Raw genomic sequence first — 12,495 nt, forward strand, 5'->3', positions numbered from 1 at the left:
ATCTATATTACTGCCCCTGTGTATGCTAATTTTATGTTTGATACCTTTTGGTATATATTTGAACATAGGTTTCTTTCTCCCAGTTAATCTTGCACCCTACCCCATCCACCGGAAAAGCATTTTCTGGCTAGACGCCACGTTTGACAGCCTTCCTCATCAGAGCTCTGCATAATCTACCCTCTCCAAAATGTAAAACCCACATATTCTAGTTTTCTCTTATTATCTCTTTTGAGACACAGTCTTGTCAGATTCTTTACTATCTCTCAGGTTGCCAAGGAGACGAGGCACTCACTGGCAATTCTGAGTAGACCTTAATGCAGATGTATATGCATTTCAATCTTATTACTGCTGCCTGCTCCTAATCAGTTCATTTGCTCTGATGATGTTTACAACTTTTCTATTTCAGCAGGGACCTATTATTTGTAAAACATAAACAACATGGTTGTGTGTATGTGTTTTAGCGGAATTTAACAGTGTTGGTTAGCATTTGTTTGTGGCCCCAGGAAGTTAATGGGCCTAATAATGCTCCTCATTTTTTTTTAATTGTCAAACAGAGCATCAGTAATTATTTTATTACTATTATTTCTTTCTTTTGTACAGCTCTGTGTGGTGGCTATATTCATGGGAGAAGTGGAACCCTTCTATCACCAGGCTTTCCTGATTTTTATCCAAATTCTTTAAACTGCACATGGACAATTGAAGTTTCTCATGGCAAGGGTAAGCGAACATAAAGTTTGCAGGGTGTAATCTGTTTAAAATGCCTCCTGAAGATAGATTTTGAAAAAAGAATAAAGCAAGGGAACCCATCTACTTCTCTCATATAGGCTTAATAAAAAGATAAAGTGTGTGTGTGTGTTTGAGAGAGAGAGAGAGAGAGAGAGAGAGAGAGAGAATATGTTATTATCTTGACCAGGGGTCCCCAAACTAAGGCCCGGGGGCCGGATGTGGCCCAACCGCCTTCTAAATGCGGCCCACGGACGGTCTGGGAATCAGCGTGTTTTTACATGAGTAGAATGTGTCCTTTTATTTAAAATGCATCTCTGGGTTATTTGTGGGGCCTGCCTGGATTTTTGTACATGAGTAGAATGTGTGCTTTTATTTAAAATGCATCTCTGGGTTATTTGTGGGGCATAGGAATTCATTCATTCCCCCCCCCCCCAAAAAAAATATAGTCTGGTCCCTCACAAGCTCTGAGGGACCATGGAACGGTCCCCTGCTGAAAAAGTTTGCTGACCCCTGATCTTGACTCTATGTTGGCAAGTCTCAGGGTATAACAACTAGCTAATCCCTTATCACTGCACAGGGTTGGTGGGTGAGTTGTTGTGCTGGTTGAAGAGGCAACAACACCATCTAAAATAGGTGTGTTGCCCATTCCACTGTGGACCACAACCCTGTGTTGGGATGTAGTCATGTCTTCCTCACATGTTCCCATTCCATCCTGAATGAGGAGTGGGACAGACTTGCCTCCCAGCAGAGACCCAGAGCAGTGACAATCTGTTTTGAGTTGGGATCAATGAAGAAAGTTGGTTTTAAAGGTCCTTGAAAATACATAATATGAGAGTAATACTTGTCATTTTCATGTGTCAATATTTGTCACTTCTAAAATCTATCAAAGTAATATCTGCATTGCTTTTTTTAAAAAATAATAATAATTATATACTGTGAAGTCATCCCATCTGTTGATTTCACTAAATGCCAACCAGTACTGGTAATTAAAATGTTACCTTTCTTCATTAATGATCACCTGTCTTGCATTTATAGTACTTCTGTGTGGAAAATAATTCCTGGTTTTCTTCACTGGATTCTGTTACTGCTTTAATATATTTTTGAACAAGTGTGGCATTTTATTTAAATAGAACAGTATGGGTGTTTAGATAACTCCAAGCACTGAAATGATGAAATAGGATTTTAAAAGCAGAGAATTAAAATTAATGGATTTTTTTCCTCCTCTGGTTGTCGACCTTTGAGATACACTTCTTTCTTTTTTGCAGTCCTTCTTTGTACTTTCTCTCTCCCTCCCCACTTTTTCATTCCGTATACTATTTTAGAAATGAGAATTCTTATGCAGTTGTTTAGGGTCAAAAGGAAGAACTTTAAGAAAACAAGCACAAAGAGTTCTGAAACAGGAAAGCTTTAGCTATATAGTGTATGCATCAGAGAATAGCAACATTGTAGTTTATAATATTGTATGAATTATAGACAGTGTTGAAGGTCATCATATGTGTGACAAGGATATAATTATATTTCTTACCACTTAGCCTGAATGTGCAATATTTGCACCAAGTTTGGGATGGCTCTGTCTTTGTTAACCTTCGTATTATACAGGTATGTGTGTGTGTGTGAACACACACAGGCTTGGATCTAAAGGTGCCATTCTACTAATGGAATGAGCGGTAGACTCATAATCTGGTGAACTGGGCTCGCATCTCCGCTCCTCCACATGCAGCTGCTGGGTGACCTTGGGCTAGTCACCCTTCTTTGAAGTCTCTCAGCCTCACTCACCTCACAGAGTGTTTGTTGTGGGGGAGGAAGTGAAAGGAGAATGTTAGCCGCTTTGAGAATCCTTCGGGTAGTGATAAAGCAGGATATCAAATCCAAACTCCTTCTCCTCCTCCTCCTCCTCTTCTTCTTCTTGTGAAAAACCATTGTGTGAACAATGTGACCCCAGATCTAGAGAAGTTGTTTGTATAAGTTCTTGAGCTTGAGCTCTTTCTGATAATAATAATAATAATAATAATAATAATAATAATAATAATAATAATAATAATTTATACCTTGCCCATCTGGCTGGGTTTCCCCAGCCACTCTATGTGGCTCCCAACCAAATATTTAAAACACAATACAGTATTATACATTAAAAACTTCCCGAAACAGGGCTGCCTTCAGGTGTCTTTTAAAAGTAAGATAGTTGCTTATTTCCTTGACATCTGATGGGAGGGCATTCCACAGGACGGCCACCACTACCAAGAAGGCCCTCTGCCTGATTCCCTGTAACCTCACTTCTCGCAGTGAGGGAACTGCCAGAAAGCCCTCTGCGCTGGACCTCAGTGTCTAGGCTGAACGATGGGGGTGGAGACGCTCTTTCAGGTATACTAAACAGGCCATTTAGGGCTTTAAAGGTCAGCGCCACCACTTTGAATTGTGCTTGGAACCTTTTCACAACCTGCTGTAGTTTACATTCTACTGCCTGTGTCTTCATTATTCACTTGGTTCTCATACTATAATGAAGGCATAGCCAATGTGGTGCCCTTCCAGATGTTGTCTGATTAAACCTCCCTTCGCCCCCCCCCCCCCCGCTGCATGACCAATGGTCAGGGATGATGGGAGTTATAGTCCAACAACAACCAGAGGGCACCACATTGGCTAGCCTTGCTATAATGTTGTCATGGATGCATTGTGGTACCACACGGTGGGAAACCTTCCCCTTGAGCTTCCACAAGAGTTCATTGAGCAGTTCTAATGCAGATTCTGCTTCCACTCAGTTTCCTTGCTTCCCCTGTACCAGGGGATAGGTTTCTGGACCCTGGGGAAATGATGGTAATTTGGTAACAGCCTTCAGATTTGAGCCAAGCACAGCAGGATAGTAGTTACACTGATCTTGCGTACAAGCATATGCTCAGGGCCACTCACTTATGAATACCCCATCTTGAAGGCTTACAAGAGTGTTATATATAAGAGAGTTGAGAATTTGATGCATATTCACCCTTGGTGACAAAAAGCAAAGCAAAGCAACGCAACACAACACAATACACCTGGTAGTGAAGCCTGAGCCTTTAGCTGACTCAGGTTTCCAGTGATTCTGCTCAGGAGGTCGGATTCCAGGTAAGCATGACATATTTTGTCATCCACCCTTTACTCAAAAGCAAAATATTGTTCCATTTTTCAAGGAGTACAACTGATCTTCCACACCTTTCACCTGGAAAGCTCCCATGACTATTTGCTCATCACTGAAGATGGAAGCTTCACAGAACCTGTGGCCAGATTAACAGGGTCCGTTTTGCCTCCAACCATCAAAGCTGGACTCTTTGGAAACTTCACAGCACAACTTCGGTTTATTTCTGATTTTTCCATTTCCTACGAAGGCTTTAATATAACATTTTCAGGTAAAGACAAGGGCTTTGATAGATTATTTGGAAATGTTTGATATCTATATTATTAACTACAACAGTCATACTGAATAGCACTAGAAGATTCCCCCGCCTGTTGTCAGGAGAGTCCCCTACCCACCCCAGACAACATAGCCTACCATGTTTGATAACCTCCGCGGCACGCTGTAGAGGATTTTCATGGAATGTATGAGGATTTAAGGAAGAAGGGAAGAAAGGAAAGATCTGTTTTCTGAGTTGTCAATAGTTTATACAATATGGGATGCAACTCAGTAGTAGCTGAAAACCAACCAAACATTGGAATGAGATAGATATACATATACATAAAAATATAGATATATAGATGAGAGAGAGTGATGGTTTGTGGTGTCACTTTTAATGTAATAATAATAATAATAATAATTGTTATTTATTAATTTCTATACCAGGATAAAGGCTTCAAATAGGCAGGATATTCTAGGTAGGGGGTAGTTGGGTTTTCATACCATTCAAAGTGTACTTGGTACTTGTCTTTTTGTAGCCTTAAACTTCAGTCCTCTGCACAATTAACTGCAAGTTATGATCCATTAGACATAATGGGACTCGCAGTCATGTGTACATGCATAGTATTGTGCAGTAAATTGGCTAGCAGCAACTACTGTTTACAACTATTTATGTCTTGGGTCTTTTGGAGATTCTAAAACCATGCGCAAGTAGTAAGGAAGAGCTACATTACAAGTCCCTTACTGCACCATTCTTGGTTCTGGTTTCCACTTAGTTGATCTGAGTGCAAAGATATTTCCAAGAAAAAGCACAAACGGGGCAATTCAGGCAATATTCACACATCAATCATAAATGATTTGTTTTGATTTGAAATAATATCTAGCTTCTAGAAGTAATTGTATTAAGTCTTAAAATGTCAGTTAATGAGACCAAACAGACCTAATATTAATGATAAGAGTGTCTCAGGTCAAACACAACAGGGACTTCTTGGAAAAGGTGCAGTTCACGTGGAAAGTTTAGCCTTATTTAACAGTCAGAACAGCAGATCACTTTCTTTCTTTTTGGGGCAATCTCCCCACCCACCTCCAAGCCCGAAAACATTCGGCAAATTTTCTTCTGTGATTTTACTATGTGCAAAAATGGAAAGGAGAATTTTTTTTGGGGGAAATCTCACATATATTCCTCCACTGTTACTGCGTTGGCCAAATACCTAATAGCGGAACTTGAACACTGAAATGAAGGTGAAGGGCTCATAATGGGTGACCTTATCCTAAGATTGTTGTAGTTAGGGGTAGTCCTGCTGAATCAGAACCAGGATTCACCATGCCATGTGTAACAGCCAACCTGATTAATCTGGGAAACCCCAAAATAGGGCATGGATGCAATAGCCCCCAGCACTTGCTGCCTGGTTCAGTGGTTTATTGTGCCTGCACTCCCCTGCATGATGGTTATCATGTGAGGGAAATGAATACCCGAATCGGGCTGTGGCTGTTCATTTATCAATTGCCTAATAATCCCACCTTTCCTCCAACAAGCCCAATGTGGACATAGGTTTCCATAGTGGTCTCTCCTCTGGGCACTAACGAAGTCAAACAGATGCTTAAGTTCAACAAATTTATAAACACAACCTCCCTGTTCAGCCTGGTTTATAATATCAATGTGAATTTTTCCCTGAATATTGCTAGTATAGAAACAGTTTGGAAGCAGATACAGAGGAAAAAAGGATGTTATTCCACAAAATGGGCAGTTTGCTGAAAGGAGATGGTGTTGAATTGAATATGAGCTGAGACAGCAGGTTACTAAAGTGGCAGTAAAATCTGCACTGACAGAGGAGGTAGAAATGTATATCACAAATAGAGTGCTGCATTAAGCATGCAAAGCTAAACCTTCGCATTCCTTACCGTCTCTGCTCTCCTTGTTCTGTTCTACTTCATAAAAAACCATTTTCCTTTTACTAGAAAGGCACTGTACTGCTAGGTTTATTCTTCAATATCTCTGCAGGGGTTAAAAAAAATCTGCAGGGGTTACTTTGACTTCACACTGGACTTCACATTCAAAGGCTGCAGTTTCTGTATGCTGTAAGATGAGCCTGCACATGCAAATTAATTCACATATTGAATTACTGGTTACATGTATTATTTATGAGTGATACTAAAATAGGATTTTCACATATTCTTGATGAATATTGCACACACACACACACATCCAAAATGGTGTCTGACTTAAATGATATTTATCTAGATAATTTGAATGCTCCTAATACTTGTCTTCAAGAAAGTTCCTGCAAGCTATTATTTAATCGCAGTAGTTCCTAGAGCGAAGTGTTGGCCTCCTTTGCTAATGCCAAACCGTAAATCTGTCATTGTTTCCCTCGTTGCAAAAAATATATAAAAAAAATGGCTGCAATCCAGGTGCTGATGCAACAGTTGCTACCCTGAGAAGCACTACACCAGGGCTGGATCTAGACACATCAAAGAAGCATTTCATTTTAAAGCGCTGTAAATTTAAACAGGGAAAACGGGTAGAGAAAAACGGGACTCCACATCGCCATCTGGTGGCACAATGTTATATCACACATACAACACACATAAATCACTTTTTCTTTACCAGTCTAGCCGAGTCCTGGGTGCTGTAGCATCTAGAAGCTTCCTGCAGCCAATCAGAAGCCGTGATTTAGTTTTTGAACGTTTTGGAAGTTGAACGGACTTCCAGAATGGATTCCATTCGACTTCCAAGGTACAAATGTATGTTGGTATTTTGTAGTTATCCTGTTTAAAAAAATTTTTAATGGGAACTTTCATCTATTTTTCTTGGCTTTTGATTTATTGTCTGAAGAATATGACCTGGAACCCTGTGATGATCCTGGTGTTCCTGCCTTCAGTCGAAGAATAGGATTTCATTTTGGCGTCGGAGATTCCTTGACGTTTTCTTGCTTCCCTGGATATCGCTTGGAAGGTGCGGACAAGCTTGCGTGCCTGGGTGGCGGCCGCCGTGTATGGAGTGCACCTCTGCCAAGGTGTGTGGGTAGGTGGTCACATGCTTTCATTTCATTCATCCAATTGATAGCACATGGGGGAGGCAAAAGGAGAGGGGGCAAAGCTAAAACCACCTAAAATTGTGTAAATTATTATTCAGTGCATATTATGAATGGGTTGTTGTTATGGAGGAACCAGCTGGGGAACCACCAAAGGAGGCTTTGGTGGTGGTGGTGGTGGGACAACAATGTCCCATGTGGTGGTGGGACAACAATGAGTGATCAGAGGGAGAAAAGGAAGGAGGAGGAGACATAGATGGCTTTGGGGTCAACTGATTTCATGGAGTAAGTCCTACAGGGATTGAGCTGCTATACCCATTAGGTCTGACGTTCAGCCAAGTCTCTGAAGATAGTGTTTTCCCTAATAAAGAGTTAACTCCAACTTTCAACTGTGTGATATACTGGCCGGCTTGCTCTGTGACAATTGTGGATGTTTTAACCAACTCATTGTGGCTCTCAATCTACCAGCTGATTCAGGAAGCTAGTTAGGTTGAAATGCAGCTGATATTATTGCACAAGAAATAATTTGCTTAAGTTTGCGTGAAGGCACAAATCTTTCTGATGTCTTTGACAGTTAAGATAGCAGCCATGGGGCAATAACAATAATAATACTAATTATATTTTCTGATGTGTAAATCCTGCTGCTTAGCATTGCAGCTTAGATGTTTCAGGGGAACACACATGCTTGCATCAGAGCTTATATTTTGTTTTGATGTATTTATCATTTGGTCTTGTTAATAACTCAAATTACTTTTAAAAATACTTCCATTGCAACAGAATATTAAATATTTTGGGGGGATTCCTTGAAAATTGGATTGTTTTATAAAATGCATGATACTACATGAAATGTTTTGTAGTTGTAAATTAGGCCACTCTGCTACAGAATGAGCGGCTTTGGGAATCTGCTCAGCATTCACTGGGTGATTAACATAGTGGAATTTGTGACAGAATCTGGGTTCCCCCTGCTCATTATATGACTCCAGTCATGTTTCCTTTAAGCTATTAGTACATATGTTTATCTATGGATGATGGTCAAAGTTGTTGCATGTCGAGGTCCCCAAGCCAACACACACTTCACATAGGAATTTAAGTTTAAGGTTTTTGGCATAATTTTGGCCCCAACTTTATTAAAATACAAAATGTGAGTGGTTGCTTAGGCATTGGTTCCGAATATCTGTCCCCACCTGGGGACAGACTGACATCCGCCTGCCTTGCGGAAGTCAGTAAAGGGAAAACAGTTTGGGGAGAGAATGGGGGCCGGGGGCCTAGCCCTCGCCTCTCCCCTAATGTTCCCAGGGGCTCTTGCATGGCCCTAGCCCCTGACCAGGGGGTACGGACAAAAGCATGGTGAGCCCCTGGATTCCTTTAACGGAATTCCCTGCACAGCAGCAGCATTGGAGGGGCAGGCACAGCCAACCACTTCCCCTCCACCAACCAACGTAATAACCAATGCCTAACCACAACCTTCCAAGTTGTGACTAATTGCTACGCAGTAGGCGAAAACCAAATGGCACTAGCCAATCATCCAAATGGAAAAATTCCTAACGGGGCCCTGCCCCACAAGCATACGACCCCATGACAGGTATAGCAAGGTCAACGCAGAAGCCTAAATTATAGGGAAGGAGGGCAGGTGATCCAATGCACGCAGCGAAGAGGGGCTCACGTTGCGTGCCAGAAACATATATAGCCTCTGGGCTGTCCATCAAAGCTTGCAACATTCAATTCTCCCCAACAACCCACAGAACCCAATCATAGTCCTTGGCCATCTAAATGATCCCACCCAGCAACAGAGGGGTGTTTCGTTGGCCCCCACAGCAAACACACAAATCAGCCTCCGTTTTTTAGCCACTCTCTCGGTACAGAATTGGTATTACGACGTAAAGGCTTAGCTGCCACTTACATAATTTTAGAGCAGCTGAAGGCCAGGGGATTTTGCAGTCTTGCTTTTGGTGTAGATTACTGTATTATTAGTTCACTTTGAAACTGGAGTGACACATTGAAATGGTCTCACCACACTGACCCAGTTTGCACAATATGCTAAGCTAAACCTTAGACCGTGTGGGCTCCTGGAGAAGAACTTGCAGCCACTTTTTGCTCCTCCCTGGCCCTCTTTGCTTGTTGTGGTGTCCAAACCTGTGGTTAAATTCTTTCTTGGCTAACTGTGATCTGTTGCCCAAAGTTTGTTCTTGGTTACGGCTCATGGTTAGTGAGGAGAGTTTAACCTCAAGTCTTTGTGTGAGTGTGCACCTGGACTCACAACCATTGCAGTCTTGCTTCAGGCAGCATTCTTAGCCAAACCTTAGTTTAGCTCAATGTGATGCAATAGCAAAAAGGATTAAGGAGGATCGAAGGGTCTCCAAGCTCCTCTCCGGAAGCCCACTTACTTGCATAGTCTCACTAGGCTAAGGTTTGGGCTTTGCGCACCGTGCAAACCAGACCATTCACACAAACTGCAAACTGACATGAGCTGTGCTGAATGACAGAGCAACTACAAATAATTTGCACTTGAAGGGTTTCAATTGTTATTAGATAAACTTCAATTATTTTTCAGGTTTGAGATGTGGAAATAAGACGTGCATAATAGAATTTCGAGGATCTGAAATACATAGCTACCAGCAAATCCTTTTCATGTTGCACTGAACCTTTTCATTTGCTTTTGAATATCTACTTCCCACCAGGAATTGCAGTTAACTGGCTCCAGTATATATAATATGTTGATATATAGTGTTGCTGATCCTCAAGAGTGTTTTTTTCTTCACGGCCTTGTTTTGCAATTTAATTTTTTTCTTTAAAAAATAGTTTTAAGAAAGGAAACTTATTCTGAACTTCTTTTCATATTAGCTCCTTATTTCCAAGCAATTGTTGAAGAGATTGCTTCATTTGTTTTGCATTATTAAAAATATTAATAGCTCGTGTTTATCAAGATATTATTAAGCTCTAGGGCAATTAAAGAAAACCATGCCTACTGCAATGCAATGTTGAAAGTGCTGCTGGTGGTATAGGCATGGGGTGTGTGTGGTTAAAGATTAGATCCTTCAAACATCTAAGCTCTATTCATGTGCTGCTCACATTTAGGAGATTCATGGTTTCAAGCAGGACCAGATTGTACTTCTGGCTTCACCTCTGACATTTGTGTGACCAGGCCACGACAGCCCCAGCCCCCAGGGATCACAAGAAAGGAAGAAAGTCTCGGACATGTTATGGAATTAAAATCAGGCCACAACTTTATTAAACTTACAAATTTAGGAAGACCTTGGCTTAGACCTTGGGCGTGTATCCCTCCCAGCCCCCCAGCCGGGGTGGGGGGAACTGGGGCTCATCAGGGTAAATAGGATATGGGGGTGCACTGCGAGACATAAGTGTAGCAGGGAGCCAAGCCCATATCTCCACATGCAGGGTAGTTTCCTGATGACCTTTCGGTGTATGGCCAGTGACACCCATATATATAAAACCCCTTTAAGAGGATGTGACCCTGGAATTGCTGTCGCAGGGGGATGAGTCACCACTTTTCACACACACACACACACACACACCATTATAGGGAAGAAAAGACTAAAGGATTCCACCCAAGGCCATAAACTGCCTTGTGACAAATTGCTATGGGGAAGACAAAACCTGCCAATGCAGGAAAATTTCTTCCCGGTCCTTCAACAGCAACCAGTCAAAAACCGTAGCAGCGCCTGCTAAACAGGAAGAAAAAGTTAACCTGCAAACAATAAAACATTAAACAAAGGGAGGGTAGGGAGGTTGAATCTCCTGAGCCGACTGCCTGGCTACTGTTGGCTCCACCCCCTCTATATAAATGGGACTGGCCCCACCTCCCAGCAATGAAATTTGACTACTGAGGCTGGGCGTGAACCTCCAAATAATAACACTGAGAGGCAGGCCAGTCCCTGTTTGCCAGTAAGTTCCCTGGGAACTGTAGCACTGTGCGTGATCCCGCAAAGGGCATCCACAATGTAAAGTGTGAGTGCTCATTCTGTCAGAGGTTCTGCGGTACAGTCTGGCCCCCAATAGTAAGTAGACTAGGGTCTGGGGCTATCGCCTGCCTCAAGGTAGGTTTTTCATCACTCAAGATTGGGAGTTGGGATTTGTTTTGAGTGTCGAAACACTGTAAAAACCTCTCGAGGCGTTGTTGTCGTTGTTGCTGCCGCATTAGCTGTGCCCTTTGATGACCACATGGAGCACAGGTGATTGCATGGCTGTAGCCTGTAGGCTACATTTGGTGTGGGACATCTGAACACACAGTACCTCCACCCTGCCGCTTGACCTCTAGGCAGAAGGCCGTTTTCACAGTGTGTGCAAATTTAATATAATGGCAAGATAAATGCCAATTTTGAAAGAAGCGTGTGCAGTTTCATTACCCATAGCTGCCTCTGGAGTTCAGTTGTTTGTCACCTATGTTGTTTCCACAGAATCAGATGGAATCCACGCTTCCTTAGAATAATTACCAGAGTCCCCCCCCCCCTTTTGGGGTTCCTGCTTGTACTTTTTTGCTTGTGGGACACCACGTAGGAAATTAATTTTGTTTAGCCCTATTAAATTAATATTGCTCAGTCCTAAAAAAATTATTGGATGAATTGTAATGCATCCCTATGCAAATGTTTATTTGTGGGCTATTTTATTAAAAAAGATAATGAAAAGGTCTATCGAAGCTGTACAAAGGGCTTTGTTCCAAATGTCAGGCATATGAAAGAAGCATTACAAAGGTGCAGTTCTCCCTTGACAGAACTCATATAATTTGAATTCCTGATATAAATCAGCTGTTCTTAATTTGGAATATAAATTCTCTGACCAGTGTTCTGTTTGACTTTTTAAAGTGCTTTGCAGCCCTTTATCTACTACATCTCAAGACAATGATGGATCTACTGCTTTGCAGAAATGGTTTCAAAATTATCTAATTTCATAATTTAATTGATTTTGTATTCCACTTGCTGAAAGCAAGTGGGTGTTCATACGCCGACTGCGTTATCACTTAGCTAAAATTAGGTGCAGGTGAACCACAATAGAAAGTTAAATAGGAATACTGTTTATTTATGCAGACTGCTGAGGAAGAATATGTATCCCTTAACACCTTTTGAACTCTTTTCAGATAGAATCATATCTTTCGCCCCTGAAAGTAATATTACATTTTCCTTTGAAACTCATTCCTGCGCTCTGCAAGCATAAGTGGAAATATCCTAAACTTTAACAAAAGGAAAGAAAAACTTGGTTGGAGAGCGCCAACATTTATAAGGGTTAATCTGGATGAATTAACTTATATTTGAAATTTGCACTGACATTGAATGAACTGAGCAGATACCTATGAATACTGCGTATTTTGGGGGGGAGGTGGACACAAAAATCACATGGGTGTCATGTGAGCTGTCTGTG

At 41.6% G+C, this 12,495-nt stretch overlaps 1 protein-coding gene across 1 annotated transcript in view; it reads left to right on the forward strand.

The window, feature by feature from the left end:
- Nucleotides 1-12,495, forward strand: part of CSMD1 (CUB and Sushi multiple domains 1) — a 930,570-nt gene that overhangs the window by 725,101 nt on the left and 192,974 nt on the right. Inside the window, exons 19-21 of the mRNA XM_033142996.1 lie at nt 601-717; nt 3,888-4,103; nt 6,924-7,112. Of these exons, the coding sequence (XP_032998887.1) occupies nt 601-717; nt 3,888-4,103; nt 6,924-7,112 (522 nt within the window). The remainder of the gene's footprint in view (nt 1-600; nt 718-3,887; nt 4,104-6,923; nt 7,113-12,495) is intronic.

Source organism: Lacerta agilis, chromosome 3, assembly GCF_009819535.1.
Source record: "Lacerta agilis isolate rLacAgi1 chromosome 3, rLacAgi1.pri, whole genome shotgun sequence".
NCBI lineage: Eukaryota > Metazoa > Chordata > Lepidosauria > Squamata > Lacertidae > Lacerta > Lacerta agilis.